Here is a 20,032-nt window from a genome sequence, read left to right on the forward strand (position 1 = left end):
TGTACATATCATGATAAATATTAAACTTTTCACTGCCAATGTATATGGTACTCGAGACACATCCATACTCTCTACTTCATTGCTAAGAGAATACTTGAGGATACTTTGAAGTTATTAGGAATTGAGGTTGAAATTAGTTTACAATCTTGCATGTTAAAACGTCACAAGATTTTCTTCAAATAATTTTTTTATGAAATCTAAATCTTCCTCTTCCTTTTATCTTGGTGAATTTGCATCCCTAGAATCTTGTTTGCTGGTCCCAGTTCTAAGTTTTTCATATCAAACTTCTTATCCAATCGTGCCTTTAATTCATGGACTTGATCTTTGTTAGGGTCTATTACCAACATGTCATCCATATACAACAATAAAATAATAAAATCTTCATCTTTTTCAAACCTTTTATAATACGTACGATGGTCTAAATTGAGTTTGTTGTACCCAAGGCTAATTATAATAGATATCAACACCTAGGCGACTGTTGGAGGTTGTATAGATATTTTTTCAACCTGCAAACAAAGTCCTCCCAGCCTAATTCAACAAAGCCTTCTGGTTAAAACATATAAATTTATTCTCCAAGCTTTTCATGAACAAATACAATTTTCACATCTAATTGCTCTAAATGAAGATCAAATATAACGCAATCGCCAAGACTACTTTGATTCTTTTTAGTTGTACAACCATAAAAAATATTTCATTAAAATATATCCCTTCTTTTCAAGCATATTCTTTCACCATAAATCTTACATGATAATGCTCCACTTGATCATTTCCATCATATTTTATCTTGTAAACCCATATATTGCTAATGACCTTACTTTCTTGCGGTAGAGGAACAAGATCCCAAATTTTATTCTTGTGTAGAGTTTTTATCTCTTCTTGCATTGCTATCATTCACATAGATACATCTATACTTTTTATAACTTCATAGAAAGTTGATGACTCTCTATAATATGTTTTAAGATAATATGCAATGTTGCTCTTAATAACATATTTTGAGTGCTAAGCCAGTGGTCTCCTCTCACGGGTTGACCATTGAACTTTAAGAGTTTCAGACTTTATTTATTCCTCTTCTTCATACTCTGATGCAGTTTTGGAAGAAGTATGGTCTTGAGTATTTTATATCTGAACTATTGCAGTAATCTTCTTTAAAATGCTTTCATTTGATTCTATTTGCATTTTATCTTCTACAAATATAACATCTTTGCTGATGATTACCTTATAGGCAGTGGGATCCTATATGTAATATTGCTTTACTCCCACAATATATCCCATGAATATTGTGCCTTGTTGCTTTTGAATCCATTAACCAAACCTCAATGAGTTTTATTCTATTTCTAGAGATTGTCACTGCTTCCCTATATAAAACTTCTTCATCATTTGAAGTGTTTGGAACACACTCATAAGGTTTTGATGACTTAGAGTTGTTCTACATACCCTTTTTATTCTAACAATCCCTTTTAAAGTGCCATTTTTTTTTGCCATAGTTGTAATATTTCATAGTCTTCGTACTTCTTAATTTGGAACTTCTTAGCCTTCAAATCCTATTAGAGCTACACTCCATTGATCTTCCTCTTGACATCAATAATGTCTTTGCTTGAAGTGAACTGTTAATTTTGTCTTATTTGTTCTTAGCCTATTTACTTCTTTCATGAAAGTGGTTACAATATCATCAAAAACTATATAGTTTGTTAAGATGTTATTAGTCATGTTAATAATGAGTTGATCATATGAATAAAAAATACTTTGAAGTATAAGCTTTGCACATTTATTTTCCACTATTTGCTAACATAATATAATGAGTTATGAAAATAGAGTTCTTATTATGTTGATATGGTCAGTCACCGACATAGTTTCTACCATTCGTAGGGTATAAAGTCTCATTTTTTAAAATGGTCTTATTATGAAAAAACTTGGACTTGCATAGCTTTGTCAAAATATCATAAATCTCATTTGCAATTTTTTTCACTACCATACTTGATAATACTTCGTCAGCATAAGACTTGAGTTTTTATGAATCAATGACTAGTAAATTGAATTATATGCGATTATGTATACAACTAAAAATATAACCAATATAACCCAAAAAACATGGGACATGAGTTTTTTTATTTTTCATGTCTTGGTTCAACATTTTTTGGTTACCTCAACATGAAAATTGCTTGAATGATTCATTTGCTATCTTACGAAAAGATGTTTAAACATTATTATTTTTTAAACATCGAATTAAATCTAAAATCAAAAGACAAATTTAGTTTTTTCAAGATTATTTTGATCAATGTGTTTTTTTTACAAAAATTGATTTGGTTACAAAGTTTTGAACTGTGCCATAAAATCGATTACGAGGATCAATGAGTTTTTAGAGTTTTACATGACACACCTTGAGATTTGATGATTGAATCCGACTTAAATTCTAACTTGGATTTATCCACCAACATCTTTTTAGTTATCAAGATTTTAAATATAAAATTTAATTTAATTTTTTAGTCAGACATATAATCCATATTAAAACTAAAAAATTAATATATTTTTTTTCATCTCTTATAATCCAATCCCTAGACATAACCTAACCCTTAATGATTACAAATAAAGCAAACTTAGTTGACCATAAAACCAGCCCATCCAAATTGATGTTACTTTGCATTTCAATATTGGAATATCAATTTTTTTTATCTTCGAGTTTTTCCACTTGTTTTCAACATATTTTAGCTTAATAGCATAGTTATAAATCCAACTCTAGCGAGCCTCGAGTTGAGAAGTTAATTTAAATTTATCTTTTCATAAAAATTCACAATGATATTGTTTTTTTTTTAAATTACTTTTGTAAAATTATTAATGACTTGAAGACCCTGTTTTATCTTGAATCAACTAAATCCTATTGAATCATTTTTATTTTTTCTTCAATTTAACTAGGCTCTAGGTCAGCCAGAAATGACTAGGCCAGGCTAGCTCAGGTTTTGTAATAGTTTAATTGATTTAAATGGTAAAATAAATAAATAGTATTTTTCAATGAAAGTAGACGTGATGGAAGATTCATTTTTCAGTAACAAAAAGCATGAACTAGTTTTTCGCAATCAACTCTATCGACTGCGAAATGGGTCAACTCTCATGCAATAACCGCTAGTACTTCTCCACTTTATACAGGAATGTCTCTGTGTTGCATAAGATAGGGCATCAAACCCACTTTACACCTAACTAAACTCCAGATTGTCGATTTGTTTGATGTCAGCGAGGGTTGATGGTGGGAACAACACCACTGCTAAGATCACTTCCCAGAAGACAGGAACTTTCGTATAGATATTGGCTCGAGTAAAATGAAGATGATGATGCAGACTTGCTGGAATATGTGGGAGTGGATTTGCCAGAATATGTGGAAGTGGATTCTGCATAGATGGCATCAGCTTCTGGCATCATTTTGAGTATGGTTTCCAGTTCCCTGACCACATCCTGCATTGACGGCCGCTTTTCTTGCTTGTCATGGCAACAGCTGAGTGCCAACGCCACAAATCTCTCCACACATTCAGATGGATAAGCACCCATTCTGTTGTCTATGATAGAGAACATAATGCCAGACTGATGAGCCATGTTAACCTGAAACCGGAGTACATATTATCGGTATTAGCTTCGATGTTTCTCAATTCCCAGGTTCTTAGCATTTCTTGCTGTTGCATCATAAATGAGAAGTTATTCTATCAAAATAAGCTATAGTTGAAAAGTTCAAGTAAAGCTGGACATGGTTGTGACTGATATGCATATAAGAAGAGAACTCAAGGCCTCTGAATTAAGAGCTCATTGAAGTACCTCGCGAACAATGTTTTTGCCATGTGATATTGGGTGCATGCCAGTCAGGAGCTCCAGAAACACAATCCCAAGGCTATACACATCACTCTTGTCTGTCAACTTGTGGGTCAAAAAGTATTCTGGATCGAGGTATCCCTGCACGCACGGTGACAATCAAGAGAGTTATTCACACGAGGTCAATGATGCTCCATAGCATCTAGTGATGGTAAACAAGTTACATCCAAGGATTTGGAGGGGATTCCAACATCTGCGCGACTCAGTTTTATCCAATCCACAGGACTTAAACAAGTTACGAAGCTTAAGATTTCTGAGGCCATCTGGACATGGCAAAAACTTTGCCAACCAGCTGGTTAAAGATTTGGACCGGAAATTACATTCCTTACTAGAAGTTATCAATCCACAATTAATCATGCTAACATGAATTTTCAGTAAAGATATCTTCAGGGCATACCAGAAAGGTTTTTGATATCTTCTAGTTATTCCTTCGTTAATTTCTTCACCTTCTTTAAAAGTACTTCTCTTGGCATATAGATTAGAGAATAAGACAAAATTTTGCAAGTGAAACATCAGGATTAGAGACCTCGCAGAATTCACATTTTTCTCATCCATAACACCTTGCATCCTCTTCCCGTGTTCAATAAATTAAAAAGAGAAAGTGGGCATATAATGGAGTCAAACTTACTGGAGTTCCCCTCACTACTGTTGATACATGATTAGGCAGATTCCCTTCATCATCCAAGACAGGAGCGAGACGTGAGAGTCCAAAGTCAGCGACTTTAGCAGTAAGCTTAGAGTCTAATAGTATGTTAGTGGCCTTGATATCCCGGTGGAATACCGGAGGCTGTGCTTCAGTATGGAGGTAAAGGATACCCTTAGCTGAACCCAGCGCGATGCTTAACCTTGTACCAAAGTTCAATGTTCCCTTGGCCTTATCTGCATTAACACAGTGACCATCAACTTTGAGCGTTCAAGATATCATGTCTTAAACCAAAGAGTAACAGACAGTGTATTGATAACATCCTAAAACATGGAGCTGGAAAAGAATGATACTGGAAACTATTTCATGTGCTACACAGGATTTTTTAAGTTTACACTCCATTGGTGAAATATGACAGCGCATCGTTAGTCCTTCAAAACAGGCAGACAACACAATTAGCTCAACTACAAACCTATGACTCAAAATCAGCGATTAGAGATAGATCATATGTATGATCTAAAAGTTTGTAAGACTATTGCACACATTCTGTACAGAATAATATGGAGACATTGAATAGATTAAAGAGCCATCAAATCAGAAATTTTCCATACCGGAAAGCCAGTCCCGCAAGGTACCATTTGGCATGAACTCGTACACCAGCATCTGTGCAAGAACCAAGAACAACCAGGTGGATTTTTACACATAATCAAGTCAAGTTTCCCAATTTTGATGCTAAAAGAAAATCAAATCACTTCACATTCTTGGACAAGGATTAGCATAATCGAATTCTAGAAGATGGTGGGGTCAAAACTCAGTTCATATGCTACAGCAAGGCATGGCTAAGAAAAGGAAGCACATCCAATTGCTAGACTAGGATCATAACCCATCTAACTTATAGCATCTCTATCCTGATGTTTTGTCTGACCAATGTGGACTCTTCGCAGATGGTAATGCTGTTGGTCTGTGCAAAATAAACAAGGGACAGAAAAGGAGATCTTGCCTATTTTTAAATTTCTCATTGAAATATGCTAAAAATAAAAATGTCATCTTGAAAGTATTACTCGGGAAGAATGAAATGGCCAGAGCCAATAGGTCCCTTCCAAGAATCTCTGCTACTTTCTTCTTTTAAGGATTTATCAGAAAACACTTGCAAAGTTGCAAACCAGGATGATCTAAAATAAGATTTAATTTCAGCACCGTAATATTTACCTGCTCCTCTTTTTCTTCACAATATCCAACCAGTGAAACTAGATTTCTGTGATGCAACCTTGACAACAATTTAATCTCAGTCAAAAATTCTTTTTGGCCTTGTAATGATCCTTCTTCAGTACGCTTTATGGCCACGATTGTGTTGCCAGAAAGAACACCTCTATAAACCTTTCCATAGCCTCCTCTACCAACTTGAGTTGAGCAGTTAAAGTTATCAGTAGCCAGGGCCATTTCTTTAAATGTGAAGCCTTTCACACCATCGATTTTTATCGATGCCTTCGATGCTGTAAACCACAAAAATAATCCCATGATACCTTTTCCAGGGATAGCCACATATACTATTATTAATTGAAAACAATTCTAGCAATACATTAAGAAACTTACATGAATGTCTTCTCGACAAATTTCTATGCTTTCTAGCATATCTTCTAGCAATAAGAAGTGTGACAACTGCAGATACTGCAACGGTACAGGCAATAGCACCTAATATAACGGCTACCCAAATTCCTATGCTAATATTCTTCCCTTTTGTGTCGAAATGTACTGTTGGCAAAAGAAAAGCATATTATTATATAGCCACCCATTAGAAACAAATATATTGATATGAAGCAAACTAATGCTATTAATCCAGCACATAAATTCCAAAGCGAAAAGACACACAGACCATATTGCAAGGCATAGCCTTGCCTGCAGTCCAGATCAAAGAGTTCACATATATGGATATTGTATATGAGAGAAGACTATGCATCTACCAATGGATGGGAACCATAGTTGGGCATATAGCTGCAGTGGAACTTCACTTCAGAAACTTTGAATTGCAAAAGTGTCAAATTTGGATAGGTTGGCCCTTAAATCATTGAGCTTTCATGCACAAGTTTCAAGCAACAATATAAAAGTCATCAAAATAATTTGAACAAAATGGAATTATCAACGGGGAAACAACTCTACTTCGCAAAAGATGTGAAAGATTCTGAGATGCTGTGACATGCAACTTCAAATATAACTAAAAAGTTTCAGGCTGAAGACATTCTAATTCACTTGTGAAAAAAGACATGCTTATTTTGCAAAGAAAGTAATATGAAAAGAAGCCAATTATGTTTCTGGTACTTGTAGTTATTTGAGGAAAGCAATAAATCAAGCTCTCTAACTTGTTTCTGTGATCTCAAATACCAATTCTTGGAGCACAAACAATGCAAATACCGATGTTTGGCAGACATACAGTGCACATAATCTGATTCGGCATCATCTTCTGAAGAATTAACAAAGTTAACTTCAGTCTAAAAAGAAGTAGGAATTTGGAACACATACTCGCTGCATAAGGTCCCACTAGAGTGAAGTTGAGAAGTTCATATGGTCCGAATAAGTCATCACCAGGAAAGTGCCATGATGTAAATGCACCTCTTATTCGTCCAACCTCGGATACATTAAATGTGCTTGAGTGCATATTATTAGCTGGAGGAAATATCTTCAGATGCATTCTTAAACGAGGGCCTTCTTCCCAGAAATAGGAATCGATTGACAATTGATATGGATTCAGTTTAAGAGCACTAGTCACATGTAACTCGAATATAAAAGCATATGGATCAAAATAAGAGAAACTAGGGCTCTTAAGTCTGTATCCAATCCTAAGAGGGGAGGCACAAAAGCATGGTAGAGGTGAAGCTGGGACATATTCAAAGAAATTATCTACTGGGCATGCTTGAACAGGACATGTCATCGTAGAATTCATTGACCTCTCAGTAGTCCTATCTCCTCCAGCTTCAAATCCACAGAACTGGATTATGTTGGCCATGTTTGCATTTTCACAAATAGGATTGCCTCCAAGCCTAAACAAAAACTGCTAAAATGATCAGAATCTGACTGTGAGATATAAAATTAAAAGAACAAAAAAAATGGAGTATTTCTCAATGCCATCATGTTGGTATTTTGAGTAATTTATATTCTCTGATCTATCTCCTAATCCTCATAGCTAGCAACATTGGTAAATCAATCTGCAGGCCTATACTGGACCCTTGATTTTCTATATGAAGCTTTCTATCCAAAACCTGTGTGCATGGAGAGGGATGCTTCATCCTTGATTTCACAGATCTTAAACACAAGCTGGAATCATCAAATAGCAAGGTGGAGATTGAAGATGCATATCCATCTAATAGACAAATTTAATTAAATCCATGTATTTGAAAAATTCCTCCAATTCTCTTACTATTTCTTCCAATGGACGATAAGGCTACAACATATTTCTACTTCGCACATCTAATTGTCTACCAGAGATCGGGTGCAAGTGTTTACGAAGCAGATCATAAAAAGGTGGGTGCGCACTACTTTATAAAAATATTACCTTAAGGTGACATTGTCCGGCGGATTCAACGCCCCCGAAATGCTTGAGAGTGAATTGTTCCTGAGATCACTGCATTTGCGGGGTGCACAGAACAATTAGTTAGTATTATTCTGATACTCTACGGTTTGCAGAGAGTCTTGTATACTAATTTTAATGCTGAAAATTAATGGTTTTAATTGCATTTATTTTTGAATTCTTACATTGTAAAACTAGCACTTTTAGTGGAGGTCATGTTCTGCCAAATGTTAGCTGGCACAGACCCATTCAACTGATTATTTTCAAGTGACCTGCAGCATACAATCATTTAGAACATCATATTTAGCGTGCATAGCCTGCAAATAAGAGCATCTAATTTGAGACATTCAGAGCAACATGTAGAACATCATTAAGATGCTTTTAAGATCTTTTCAAGAGCTAAGGAATAAGTAGATAGAAGCTCACAGTCTTTGAAGAAAAGAAAGATCTGAGAAACTTCCTGGTATAGATCCACTAAGATGGTTCTCTGACAAATCGCTGCAGTTGACAAGAATAAATTTCAAACACAGAAAGACCTTCATCACAAACTTGTTAATTCATCCAGTGGTTGTAAAGTAGATTAAATTCCACTTGTAACATGGTTTTACAACACTGAATATCACAACTGCAAACCTATACAGCCTATAATTTGCCAGTTCTATTTCTCCTTTTCATCATGGTTTTACTTACATAGTTCTCATAGTACCAGAAAGTTTGGGTGGTAGAGATCCTCTAAGGTTGTTCTTGCTCAGATCCCTGCAAGCCAAATTAGATATGCAGGTACCATAAGTGCATGTAATGGAAAAATAGATATGAAATTCAAGTTCAGTGGCATTGATGGAATGATAATACTAACAAATGCAGAAAGAACTTACAAATAGTATAGGTTTGGTATGCTGCTAAGATCAGGTATAGAACCTTGCAAGCTACAATTTCTGAGACTTCTACCTTGTCAAAGAGGATTAAAAACAAAGAGAAAAGGTCATCATCGACACTTCTTTTTGTGTATATTTATGCAGAACAAGTTTGTCATTTGATTCGTGTTTATATAAACACAAAAGAAAAGCCCTTGAGCATGTCCTATAAGTGAAACACAAGTTGATGAATATGAAAATAAATAAATTTTTTAAACCAGCTATCCAGGAGCAAATCTACACAATCAGAATTCATGTCAAAGACTCCATACAGTCCAAACAGTGTGAAGATTCCTCCTCTGAATGCAAAATAGCTTTGAACCCCGACATGTTTTATTTAGACTTACAATTTTACTAATCTGGAAAGGTTGCCATAAGTAGCTGGAATTCCAGATCCGTTAAAGTTGTTGTTGTCAAGTTGACTGCAAGGAGGACAATAAACGAACTGTCAACAAAATTTACTTTAAGTAACATATGAACAGACACAGACAAACACACAAGCACACGAACATGCATCGTGCCTCATCTCATTTAAGCACCCTGCAGCTTTACTGAATTCTTACTACAATCAATACCGCTACTAATAAGCAAATCTAATAGAATGCATGTACATAAAAGAAAAGATCACACAATAAGAGAAATGATTGAATGTGATAATGATTCAAGTAACATTCTAGACAATGTGATAGAAGCACGTACATTATCCGCATCTCTGGGAACTTTGATAATTCTGGTGGAAGATACCCAGATAAGTTATTATTATCCAAAAGCCTGCAGAGATTGTTTCACATGTTCTCAATCAAGGGAAATTTTTCACATGGATCATAAAAATAAGTAGACATTAGAACAAAAAGGAAACCATTGTAGTAAAACTCACAAGTGAACAAGAGTTGATAGTTTGGAAAGCTCGGGTGGAATTTGACCACTGATTGAGTTATTGTTCAAGTGGCTGCAAGTATCACATGCAAGTCAACGATACATGCGGACAAAAGCTAATCTCTTCACAACTCAAAGAAGGATTTAGCTTGAAGATACACTTACAAATGTCTAATACTGCTCATGTTAGCAAATGATTTTGGTATTCGTCCTGAAATATTGTTCTGATCCACTTGGAGTCTAATTAATTTCGATAAATAGCCAAGCTCATCAGGTAAAGATCCTGATAATTTGTTTCCATTCAACAGCCTGCATAGATAATAAAACATTACAGGAGGTTAAACTAATTCCAAGCATATACCGGTGTAGATTCATTTTTAAGATATCCATTTCTATAACCATGACAGAAGAAGGACAACAACCCTCCGAAAAAATGAAATAACATGAAACCAACTTACAGGAGTTTCAAAGATGAAAGATTTCCTATCTCTCTTGGTATGCTGCCAGTCAATTCATTCCACATGAAATCCCTTGTAATCACAACAGAAAGGGGACTTAGAATCACCAGAAGCGGATTAGCAAGACATGTTCAGATACTCAAAAGTAAATTCTCCAGAAATATGGTTACTAGATATTGCAACTCACAATATTGCCAGTTGAGAAAGTTGGCCTAGCTCAGGTGCTAAATTTCCAGAAAGATTCAAATTAAGAAGCTGACTGCATCAACATTGACAAATAGTAAGTGTTTCATAGCCAGAGTTATGAATGTATCACTCATTACATTCTGTACATAAAGAAATCCTCTGACTTTATTCATCAAAACACAAGGGTAAAAAAGAACAACAATAAGAAAATGCATAGAACATACAGTTCTCGGACATGCAAGAATCCATCAGTCCCAGTTGCATCATAACAAAAAACACCAGTCCAAATGGAGGTACATGGATCTCCCTTATTCCAATTACTGAGATGCTTCATAGGATCAATCAAATTGTTCTTGACTGCTAGCAATGCATTGACTGCAAAAATGCACAATATTGATAACATTAGAGCAGAGCAGTAGGCAACCAACACTGCCTAGCTTTACCAAGAATTTTGGGCATCACAATAGCATATTAAAAGAGGAGGTGCAATCTTTTTCTTGAAAACAACTTGCCTAATTTTCCTTGTCTAGTTTTGTTTTCTTATTCTCCAAATAGACAACTTAATTATATAGTTTAAGCACACATATTTCTACCCATTTGAAGCCTCAAAGAACACGTATCGCAGGATCATTTTGTCAACGCAATCATGATAACATTCATGTAAAAGTCAAGTTGAGAATTTGCGGGGGAAAAAAAGATAAAATTCACCTTCTGAGGGATTTGTAACTTGAGCAACTGTAAGGAGCAGCAAGTAACAATATGACAGGAGAAAAACACACCCCCAAGTTCTGAGCTGCAACATCTTCATGCCCTAAGTAAGAACCAAACAAAATAACTAAACATTTTGCATATTCATTTCCAGCAATCCCTTCAAACTCAAAAGAAAATAAGCAACAAGATACAATCTTTTCACCCAAAAAAAGCATATCAGGGAAAGGGGAAAAAAGTCCAAACCAAGCTTGCAGATTTAATGTCCCCAAAATATCCAGCTTACCAAACAAGGAAGATAGTCAAACCCCATAATTCCGGTAACTAACAATGAAACAGGCGCCCAGCAGTAAAAGTCTAAAAAATCCACAATTTTCAACGAAAACAAAAGGAAAGGAAGATAAAAGAAGATGCTTACTGGAAACGAGTCAAATCTGACCAAACTATAGAGGGATTGCTTTTAACATCCAAACTATACGATAAGCTATGAATCCTTGAGACCACAGAATCGAAAGTTGTAGACTTCTGCAACAGAAGCAAGTAAAGCTTGGTGGGCAGGAATAAAAATATAGCGGAAGTCTTGTTGATGGGGGCACGAATGATAATAAATGGAATCTAGTTTGAGCAATAGAAAACGATATATAAGTGAGATGGCATTGTCGTCATGGTTGCTCCATCCATTCTAGCAGCCAGCCAAGAATACAAGAGAGAAAGTCTAAAGATATTCATTTTTTTTTTACTAATTACTCTGTTTCTCTCAATTATTACCAAGAACTATATTTGGATAAAATGCAAAACAGTGACAACGTGCAACTTCAACACAGTTTGCACTTCACGCTACCATGTTCTTTAATGATAATCAGTGGACTGTTTGTTGTCTTGTTATCAACAATTTCAAGAAAAATTACTCTTGTTGAAGAAACAAATCACATGCAATAAATTTGAAGTGCAAAAATAAAAATAAAAATTTAGTTTAACATCTTATCTTATGGGTAACTTGATTAATTTCATGAATTCTAAAATTAATAATTATATATAAATCTCTTGTGATCATCATATAAATAATTATAAAACTCAAACTTCTGATTACAAAAAAAATAAATCTCTTAATTTTAAATTTTTACTACTGAGCTACCCACCTTCTCCTTCTATATATATAAAAAATTGTTGTTATTATTATTTGCAATTTGTTATGCATACCTTCTCAAACTTTAGTGGAAGTAGATATGAATAAAACATGGTTGGGGGCATTGCCAGCGACAGCCGTGGACTTTTCTAGGCATTCCTACCTACCTTTAAGATCTTGGAAAAAGAGAAAGGCCTAAAAGTAGAGGGTTAGTTGTGTATTTGGTATTTGTATTCTTTTTACTCTCACAATTTGGTCACTGCATGCCTTTTTCTCTCTCAATATTATCCTTGCAAGTCATCTAAAAAGAGATCGAGAAAGAAAATATTCTCAAGAGTTTATTTAATAAATTATTAACTGAAAATAGAAATTTTTTTTAATAATCAATGACTAACAAAGCTTGAAGTATAAACCTACAAGGACTAATTTAAGAAAAAAAATTCATACAGAGGTCATTAAATGATGAGGTGGAAGAATCGTAATAAGAAAAAAAACAAATACAGGGACCACATTAGAAGAAAATGAAAAATACAGGGACCAAACATGGCATTAAATCTCCCCCGACACGCTTTTCGAACATGGTAACGTGGTGGCACTTCTACCTTCAGACGCCACAGGAAAAACCGAAAGAGTAATAGTTGTTCTTTGCACGTGCCGCGATAGTCAAACTTTCAATTTCCGTTTTTTTGAAGAAAATACAAAAAGTCAACTTTCTTCAATGTCAAATAATAGTGAAGGTGATAATATTCCAACCACAATTATTGCTTGCTTCTGAAATTGATTGATTAATCGATCAAGGTTATATATATTACAGGTGGAGTTTGGTAGTATAGGTTGTACCATACTTTTAATTATTTTTTTTTAAGTTTTAAATTAATATTTTTTTTATTGATTTTTACCTAAACCTACATTTTGATGTTTTTAAGGCAAGCCCAAACGATATCAGAGGCCTACAAGAAACAGAAGCTCTTTCTACACGCATAGGTCCAATCCAGTGAGTGTTGCCAAGAAAGAAACGGAGGCTAAGGTTAGACTGATACTGAGTTGTATCGAGCTCTTTTCTGTCAGTACACTTCGCAGATCAGTGGAGCTATGATTTTGCTGGCAATGTACAGAAAGAGGGAGTGGCACACAACCCTCCTATTGTCTGCTTGCATCCAATTTGGAGCTAATGAAGCACCTTGCAAATTCATCAAGAGAACCTTGCAAATTCATCAAGAGAACATAGATTATACACGCTAACAAATGAAACAAGCAATGATGGGCTGCTGCTGCTGCAGACTATAAAAAAACACAGATAGTGGTGTAGCTATGATCTCTTAAGCATTGTTGATGGCTCCACCCCCCGTCCTCCTCAGTTTATTGTTGATGATACTGGGAAGACTACATCTGATCTCAGCCATGCCTATCTGTTATGGCAGAAAAAAGGATCAATTTATCCTCAGTATGGACAAATGCCACATTATCTGAGAAAGTTTTGTCCACTATTTATGGACTAACTTCTTCTCGCCAATTATGGACCACCTTGGCTAATCGCTTTGCACCTCCCTCTCCCTCCCGCATCTCCCATCTCAAAAGACTCTTCTACAGACTTCGACAGCCCTGCCAAATTTATGGCAAAACAAATCACCAAGCACTCGACTGCTATAACAGGATGCATTTTTCTTACCAAGGGCGTCATCCTCCATCTCAACTTGCAGCATTAACAGCCCAATCAAATGTCCACATCACAGATGATCTTGACCACTTATCTCTGTAACAACAGCCATATCAAGGTGCAGACACAGTTACTGTGGGTAATGGATGAGGTTTGCGCATCACCCACATTGGTTCTTCTTTATTTTCCTCCCCCACCTCTAAATTTTTCCTCACAAATATTCTTAGATGTCCTAATGCCTCATTTAACTTGCTGTCAATCCAAAAGTTTTGTGCTGATAACAATTGCTGAAGTATTCTTACCGCTGCTTGTTTTATTGTTAAGGATCTGCAAACACAGGAGACACTCCTCCAAGGTTCGAGTGAAGCAGGCTTGTATCCCATCCATCTGCAACATCTTCGGTCCACTAAGGCATCCCCGACGCCGAATCAACATCTTCCTCCCCTTTTCACCGTACTACTAGGAGTCAAGGCACCAATCCAAGTTTGGCACTCAAGATTAGGCCATCCCTTTGAGTCTGTCCTTCAACAACTTGTTCTTCAGTCTGTCTTGCTTGTGTTTGGTTCGTCTAGACTTCATAAACTCTGTGAATCTTGTCAAATGGCCAAGAGTCACAAACTTCCTTTTACAGAGACCAATAACAGGCCTCCCTATCCTTTAGAATTAATTCATTTAGATGTTTGGACCTTAACAATTCATTTTGTAAGTGGCTGCAAATTTTATGTTATTTTCATTGATGATTATCTCGTTTCTCATGGCTGTTTCCCTTACATCACAAATTAAATATTACTAAGTGCTTCATTAAATTCAAATGCTTGATTGAAAATCTATTTTCATGTAAAAAAAAATAGAGATTGACAATGGGGGTGAATATACCTCAAACTCATTCAAAAGATTTATTGAAACACATGGGATTCTTCATCACCTAACCTATCCATATACGTCAGAACAAAATGATATTTCTGAGCAAAAGCATCACCATATTACTGAGACTGGTTTGTTTCTTTTTGTTCAGTGTCATCTTCCATCCAAGTATTGGGTTGATGCTTTCTTAACAGCTACATATATTATAAATACTCTCCCTACACCTGTTCTTGGAAACGAATCTCCTTATCTTAGGCTATTTAAACAACATCTAGATTACTCCATTCTCAAGACCTTTGGCTGTATTTGTTACCCCCTGCTTCGTCCATACCACACCTATAAGTTGCAATATCGTAGCAAACAATGTATTATAATGCTAAACAAAAGGGTTACTGTTGCTTGGATCCTCACACCAAATGTGTATACATCTCACGTCATGTGGTGTTTGATGAACTGAATTTTGATGATTCCTCCCTGCTTGCTCTGTAATGTTTTGAATTAAAGGGATAGGAAAAGGCTAGAAAGCCCTTGAATGCTTAGATGTAGGAATAGATTAAATGAGGGGTAGTGTGGTAATTAAACAATAGTTGATAAATATAAATAGAGAGAAGGAAAAAAAAACAAAAGAAGAGATCTGAAATTTAAAGAACAAACCGTGAGAGAGAAGGGAGGAAGAAGAAGAAGAAGAGAAAAGAGGGGAAAATAAGGGAAAAAGAAAAGGAGTTGGAGGAAATAAGCTTAAAGGTAAGATTTAGGTTGTTAAATGTATAAATTTGTATCATTGAGCTTTTAATTTTGGTTTTGATAAATGTTAGGGTTTTGAAAATTTGTGTTTTGGGTTTAATTGATGAATTAAATTGAATGTTATAAGGTTGATTGTTGTGGGTAATTGATTAATGAGTTGATTATGGAAGATTGTGATGATTTTGAGTTATGAATTGTGTAAATGGTGAATGTTGAGTTAGAAATTTGGCAAGAACAGTAGGTTACCTGTGAGAATTCTGAGTTGGAAGTTGAAGATGATGAAAATTCAATTTGGTCCCTCAATTTTGGAAAATTACAGTTTAGTCCCCAAACTTTGGAAAATTTGCAGAATGGTCCCTGGAGCCTATTCCGAGATTCTGAACAGAATAACATATGAATTATGGACAGAATTACTGTATAGATAAGAGAATTTAACACTTTCAATTTGGTCCTCCAATTTGACAAAAATTACAATTTGACCCTTAAAATTTGGTAAAATTCCAGAATGGTCCCTGGAGTATAATGAGATGATCTGGACAGAAATGAGGCTGAATTATGGACATAATTTCAGTATATTCATGGATTTATGATAAATTTTAGTTTGGTCCTTCAATTTGACAAAAGTTGCAATTTAACCCTTAAGAATATGATAAATTACAGATTAGTCCCTAGCTGTAACATTACCTTTTTCAGATTGGTTTGATGAATAATTGAGGGTTATTTAGTGAATTATTATCAATTTTATTATTTGTTTTATTATGGATTAGATTTTGGGAAAACCGTTAAATGTTGGGTTTTTAGGAAAGATAACTAGTTAGTTCAAAAACATATAGGGTTACGGAATACACCATTAGTTAAGTTTATTAAATAGGTTAAATGTTCTTTTGAGTCATTCTTGAATATGTCTCCTTTATATTCAGATAATCCTGATATTCTACCGGCGGGACGTCAGTAGGATTTTCTTCGATATCAGCTTTGAGTTTTGTTGCTTTCAAGTCAGGTGAGTGGATAATTTTCCATATGCATGAGAAATAGTATAAATATTTGATTTGTTAATATGAATTGAATCATGCTTCTTGATAATATATATGTTGATTATTATCCTTGTTATGATAAAGCATGATCAATTATTGAATCTGAATTCTTGATATGAACCAACATATATTTTGAATTGACTTCTGAATTGATAGCTCCTCATTTGATTGATGTCATGAGTTGAGCTTTGAGATATGAATATGTTTGTTACATTATGATTATGAACCTATGGTATGTCAGTCAGAATACCCATGCTAACAAGGTAGTGTTAGTCTTTGTGCACATCGTATCTGAACCCTAGTTGGTCGGGGGAGTCACCAACCTGTGTGGACTGATCATCCCACAGTACGGAGCCTCATGCTCATTGCATTTTGATTTTCTGACGAACTTTACCATTTGATCTTCTTGTTATGGCCTATTTGAGAAACCTTCCTATAAGAACCTAAAGCCATACTTGTATATATATTTCTCATTGTTTTATTACCTCGTGTGTATATATTGAACGTTATCTACTCACTGAGTTGTTGAACTCACCATCTCATTATTTATCCTTTTCAGGCTTATAGCTTGATAGCAGGTCATTTTGTTGGACCTTCAGAACCTGCTTTTTGGTTATACTTTGTACCTTTCCTTTATGTCTAGTTAGTGCTCCAAAACTCTGAACTTTTATAAACTTTTGTATTAAGACAATTCAATTATATTATGAAATTGATTTTGTTATTAATGCTGCGTTGAACTCTGATTGAGTTAGGATAAGTTTGTGTGTAAGTTTGGGTTCGCATAGGCATGGAACCTTGAAGGGGAACCCTGCCTATGTGCCGGTCATGGATCCGGGATTCGGGTCATGACAAACGTGGTATCAGAGCTTTAGGTTAAAGAAACAATAATATAATTAAATTCGTAATAAGTGGAGCATTAGGATCCGTGTTGTCTTGTTTGTTGTCTTTGAAATTTTCAATTCTCATCAAGCATGTCTTCTTCCTTGTGATAGATATGCTTTCCTATAATTTTATGATAATTATCATGCTATTGTTCTAGCATGACTTGAGTGCTCTCATTTTTATTTTAGGTAATGCCGAGAAATAGACGAATAGCTGATACTGTTAGAGTAGAGGATGATCAGGATGATGTCCCTATTGTACGGTTGAGAACTGCAAGGCAAAGAAGGAGGCGCGGTGCACCCGTGCCTCAACATGTTGAGGAGGTACCTCCACCAGTGAAGGAAGAGCCTTAGGAGATAGAAGAGGAAGATATGGTTGATGAAACAGATGTGGGGGTAGCTGACCCTGAACCTGTTACAGAGTTTCAGCAACTTAGCCAGGTTGTGCGGACCTGGATAAAGTTTTCTATAGAGAGAGATAGAAGGAGGGATAGAGATGTACCCTCGACATCCCACACTGTTCAGGGAGTTAATGTGCCATTGAATGACTTCATGAAGTTGGCACCTCCTATTTTTACTGGGATGGATAGTTCAGAGGATCCTCAAAGGTTCCTAGATGATATTTGGCGACGGTGTGAAGCTTTGGGATGTACAGACCACCGAGCTGTGAGTTTGACATCGTTCAGGTTGGAAGGAGATATGGCAATCTCTTGGTTTGAGTCTAGAAAAAGAGCAAGACCAGTAGAGGCTCAGTGGACATGGAAGGAGTTTAGCTCCTATTCTTAGACAGGTTTCTCCCTCAGAGCGTTAGGGATGCTCGACTTTATGAGTTTGAGAGGCTATCTCAGGGTAGCATGACAGTGGATGAGTATGAACTGAAGTTTACTCAGCTGTCTAGGTATGCAGAGCATCTTCTACCCACTGAGGAGTGGAGGGTGAAGAGGTTTATTAGAGGACTCAAATCCTCTATGTATATGGTGATGGTGTCACAGGTGTTTCCATCATAATCCTCAGCTGTTGACAGCGCCAGATTGATAGAGGCGCGAGAATTAGAGGACATGACTGCATGCCAGTCTAAGAGGCCTAGAGAAGAGGGTCAGTCTTTTAGGCAACAGGGATTAAGTGCAGGTCCGTCTAGGGGACGAAGTGGCTGTCAGGGCTTATGGGTTCAGAGGAGGTTTAGACAGAGACCGTCAGTTAGTGGCTCAGGCGGTCAGAGTGGCAGTAGTGGTACTCAGAGTTTAGTTCAGACTGCACCTTGTAGTTCATTTATTACACCTAGTGATAGTTCTTCATGTCAGCACTGTGGAGGAAGTCATACTAGTGCAGAGTGCTACAGAAGGACCAGGGCTTGTTTTAGTTGTGGCCAGATAGGTCATAAGATCAGAGAGTGCCCGAGGAGACAGTTGTCAGCTTCGGGGTTATCTGCTTCAGTCCAGCATCCTATTCAGGCACCATCGACGAGCCAGTCTGTGGCTCATGGGGGTAGAGGTTTTGGTGGTCGTGGTCAGAGAGGCTGGGGTGCAGGTGATAGAGGTCAGATACAGCAGGGTCAGGGGCATGCCAGAGTTTTTGCCTTGACTCAGCAGGATGCTCAGGCATCCAACACAGTTGTTTCAGGTATTCTTCCTGTTTTCTCTTTTGAAGCAAAAGTTTTGTTTGATACGGGTACAACCCATTCATTTATGTCTCCATATTTTTCCATGAGGTTAGATAAACAACCAACCTTGTTAAAATCCTCGATTTCAGTCTCCACTCCCTTAGATGAATTAATATTAGTGAAGTATGTGTATCTGGATTGTGAAATAGAGATTGAAGATAAGATTTTTATGGGAGACTTAAATGTCTTAGATATGGTTGATTTTGATGTGATTTTGGGAATGGATTGGTTGGCAAAGCATAGGGCTTCGGTAAATTGTTGGGGTAAGAAAATAATATTTGATCTAGATGAAGAAGTTGGGTTGGTATTTCAAGGAGATAAGATTGGGTCTCCATTGATTATGTTGTTAGCTATCTCGAGGAAAATGGCTAGAAAAGGGATACAGTGCTACCTAACATATATAGTGGATGTAGAGAAAGAAGTTTCCCAATTAGACCAAGTCCCTATAGTTAGAGAGTTTATTGATGTCTTTCCCAATGACTTACCTGGATTACCTCCGTATAGGGAAATTGAGTTTTGTATTGATTTGGTTCCGGGTACTGAACCGATATCAATGGCACCATATAGAATGGCGCCAGCAGAATTGAGGGAGCTAAAGGAGCAACTACAGGATTTGTTAGATAAAAAGTTTATCCGACCGAGTGTGTCCTCTTGGGGAGCCCCAGTGTTGTTTGTGAAGAAGAAAGATGGGTCATTGAGGTTATGTATAGATTATAGGCAACTGAATCGGGTGACTGTTCGAAATAGATACCCACTCCCTTGCATTGATGATTTGTTTGACCAGTTGCAGGGAGCTCAATTCTTTTCTAAGATCGATCTTCGATCTGGGTATCATCAGTTGAGGATTAGGGAGACAGACATTTTGAA

At 36.1% G+C, this 20,032-nt stretch overlaps 1 protein-coding gene and 2 long non-coding RNA genes across 3 annotated transcripts; 2 read left to right on the plus strand and 1 right to left on the minus strand.

The window, feature by feature from the left end:
• Positions 1–2,999: 2,999 nt before the first annotated feature.
• On the minus strand, positions 3,000–11,905 carry LOC133677622 (probable LRR receptor-like serine/threonine-protein kinase At1g06840). The gene is made up of 21 exons (XM_062099731.1): positions 11,618–11,905; positions 11,200–11,302; positions 10,716–10,866; positions 10,493–10,564; positions 10,306–10,377; positions 10,013–10,156; positions 9,849–9,920; positions 9,671–9,742; positions 9,319–9,393; positions 8,933–9,001; positions 8,748–8,813; positions 8,484–8,555; positions 8,243–8,329; positions 8,043–8,111; positions 7,013–7,530; positions 6,089–6,247; positions 5,705–5,988; positions 5,107–5,158; positions 4,481–4,731; positions 3,799–3,933; positions 3,000–3,588 (listed from the first exon to the last, which is right to left on the minus strand). The coding sequence occupies exons 2-21, from the start codon at positions 11,297–11,299 to the stop codon at positions 3,223–3,225; spliced, it is 2,886 nt and encodes a 961-aa protein (XP_061955715.1). The 5' UTR covers positions 11,300–11,302; positions 11,618–11,905; the 3' UTR covers positions 3,000–3,222.
• A 1,388-nt stretch (positions 11,906–13,293) lies between these two features.
• Positions 13,294–14,725, plus strand: LOC133676434 (uncharacterized). Its single transcript, XR_009835610.1, has 2 exons — positions 13,294–14,133; positions 14,307–14,725. It is a non-coding gene; the product is annotated as an uncharacterized LOC133676434 (long non-coding RNA).
• A 762-nt stretch (positions 14,726–15,487) lies between these two features.
• Positions 15,488–16,725, plus strand: LOC133676606 (uncharacterized). The gene is made up of 2 exons (XR_009835634.1): positions 15,488–15,590; positions 16,511–16,725. It is a non-coding gene; the product is annotated as an uncharacterized LOC133676606 (long non-coding RNA).
• Positions 16,726–20,032: the final 3,307 nt, after the last annotated feature.

This window comes from Populus nigra, chromosome 17 (assembly GCF_951802175.1).
Source record: "Populus nigra chromosome 17, ddPopNigr1.1, whole genome shotgun sequence".
NCBI lineage: Eukaryota > Viridiplantae > Streptophyta > Magnoliopsida > Malpighiales > Salicaceae > Populus > Populus nigra.

Coding starts and splice junctions, on each gene's coding strand:
- LOC133677622 (XM_062099731.1), bottom strand. CDS start 11,299: ATGAAGATGTTGCAGCTCAGAACTTGGGGGTGTGTTTTTCTCCTGTCA. Junction 8,330..8,483: donor CTTTCTTTTCTTCAAAGACT/GTGAGCTTCTAT, acceptor TGTATGCTGCAG/GTCACTTGAAAATAATCAGT. Junction 7,531..8,042: donor CCGGACAATGTCACCTTAAG/GTAATATTTTTA, acceptor GTTTTTGTTTAG/GCTTGGAGGCAATCCTATTT.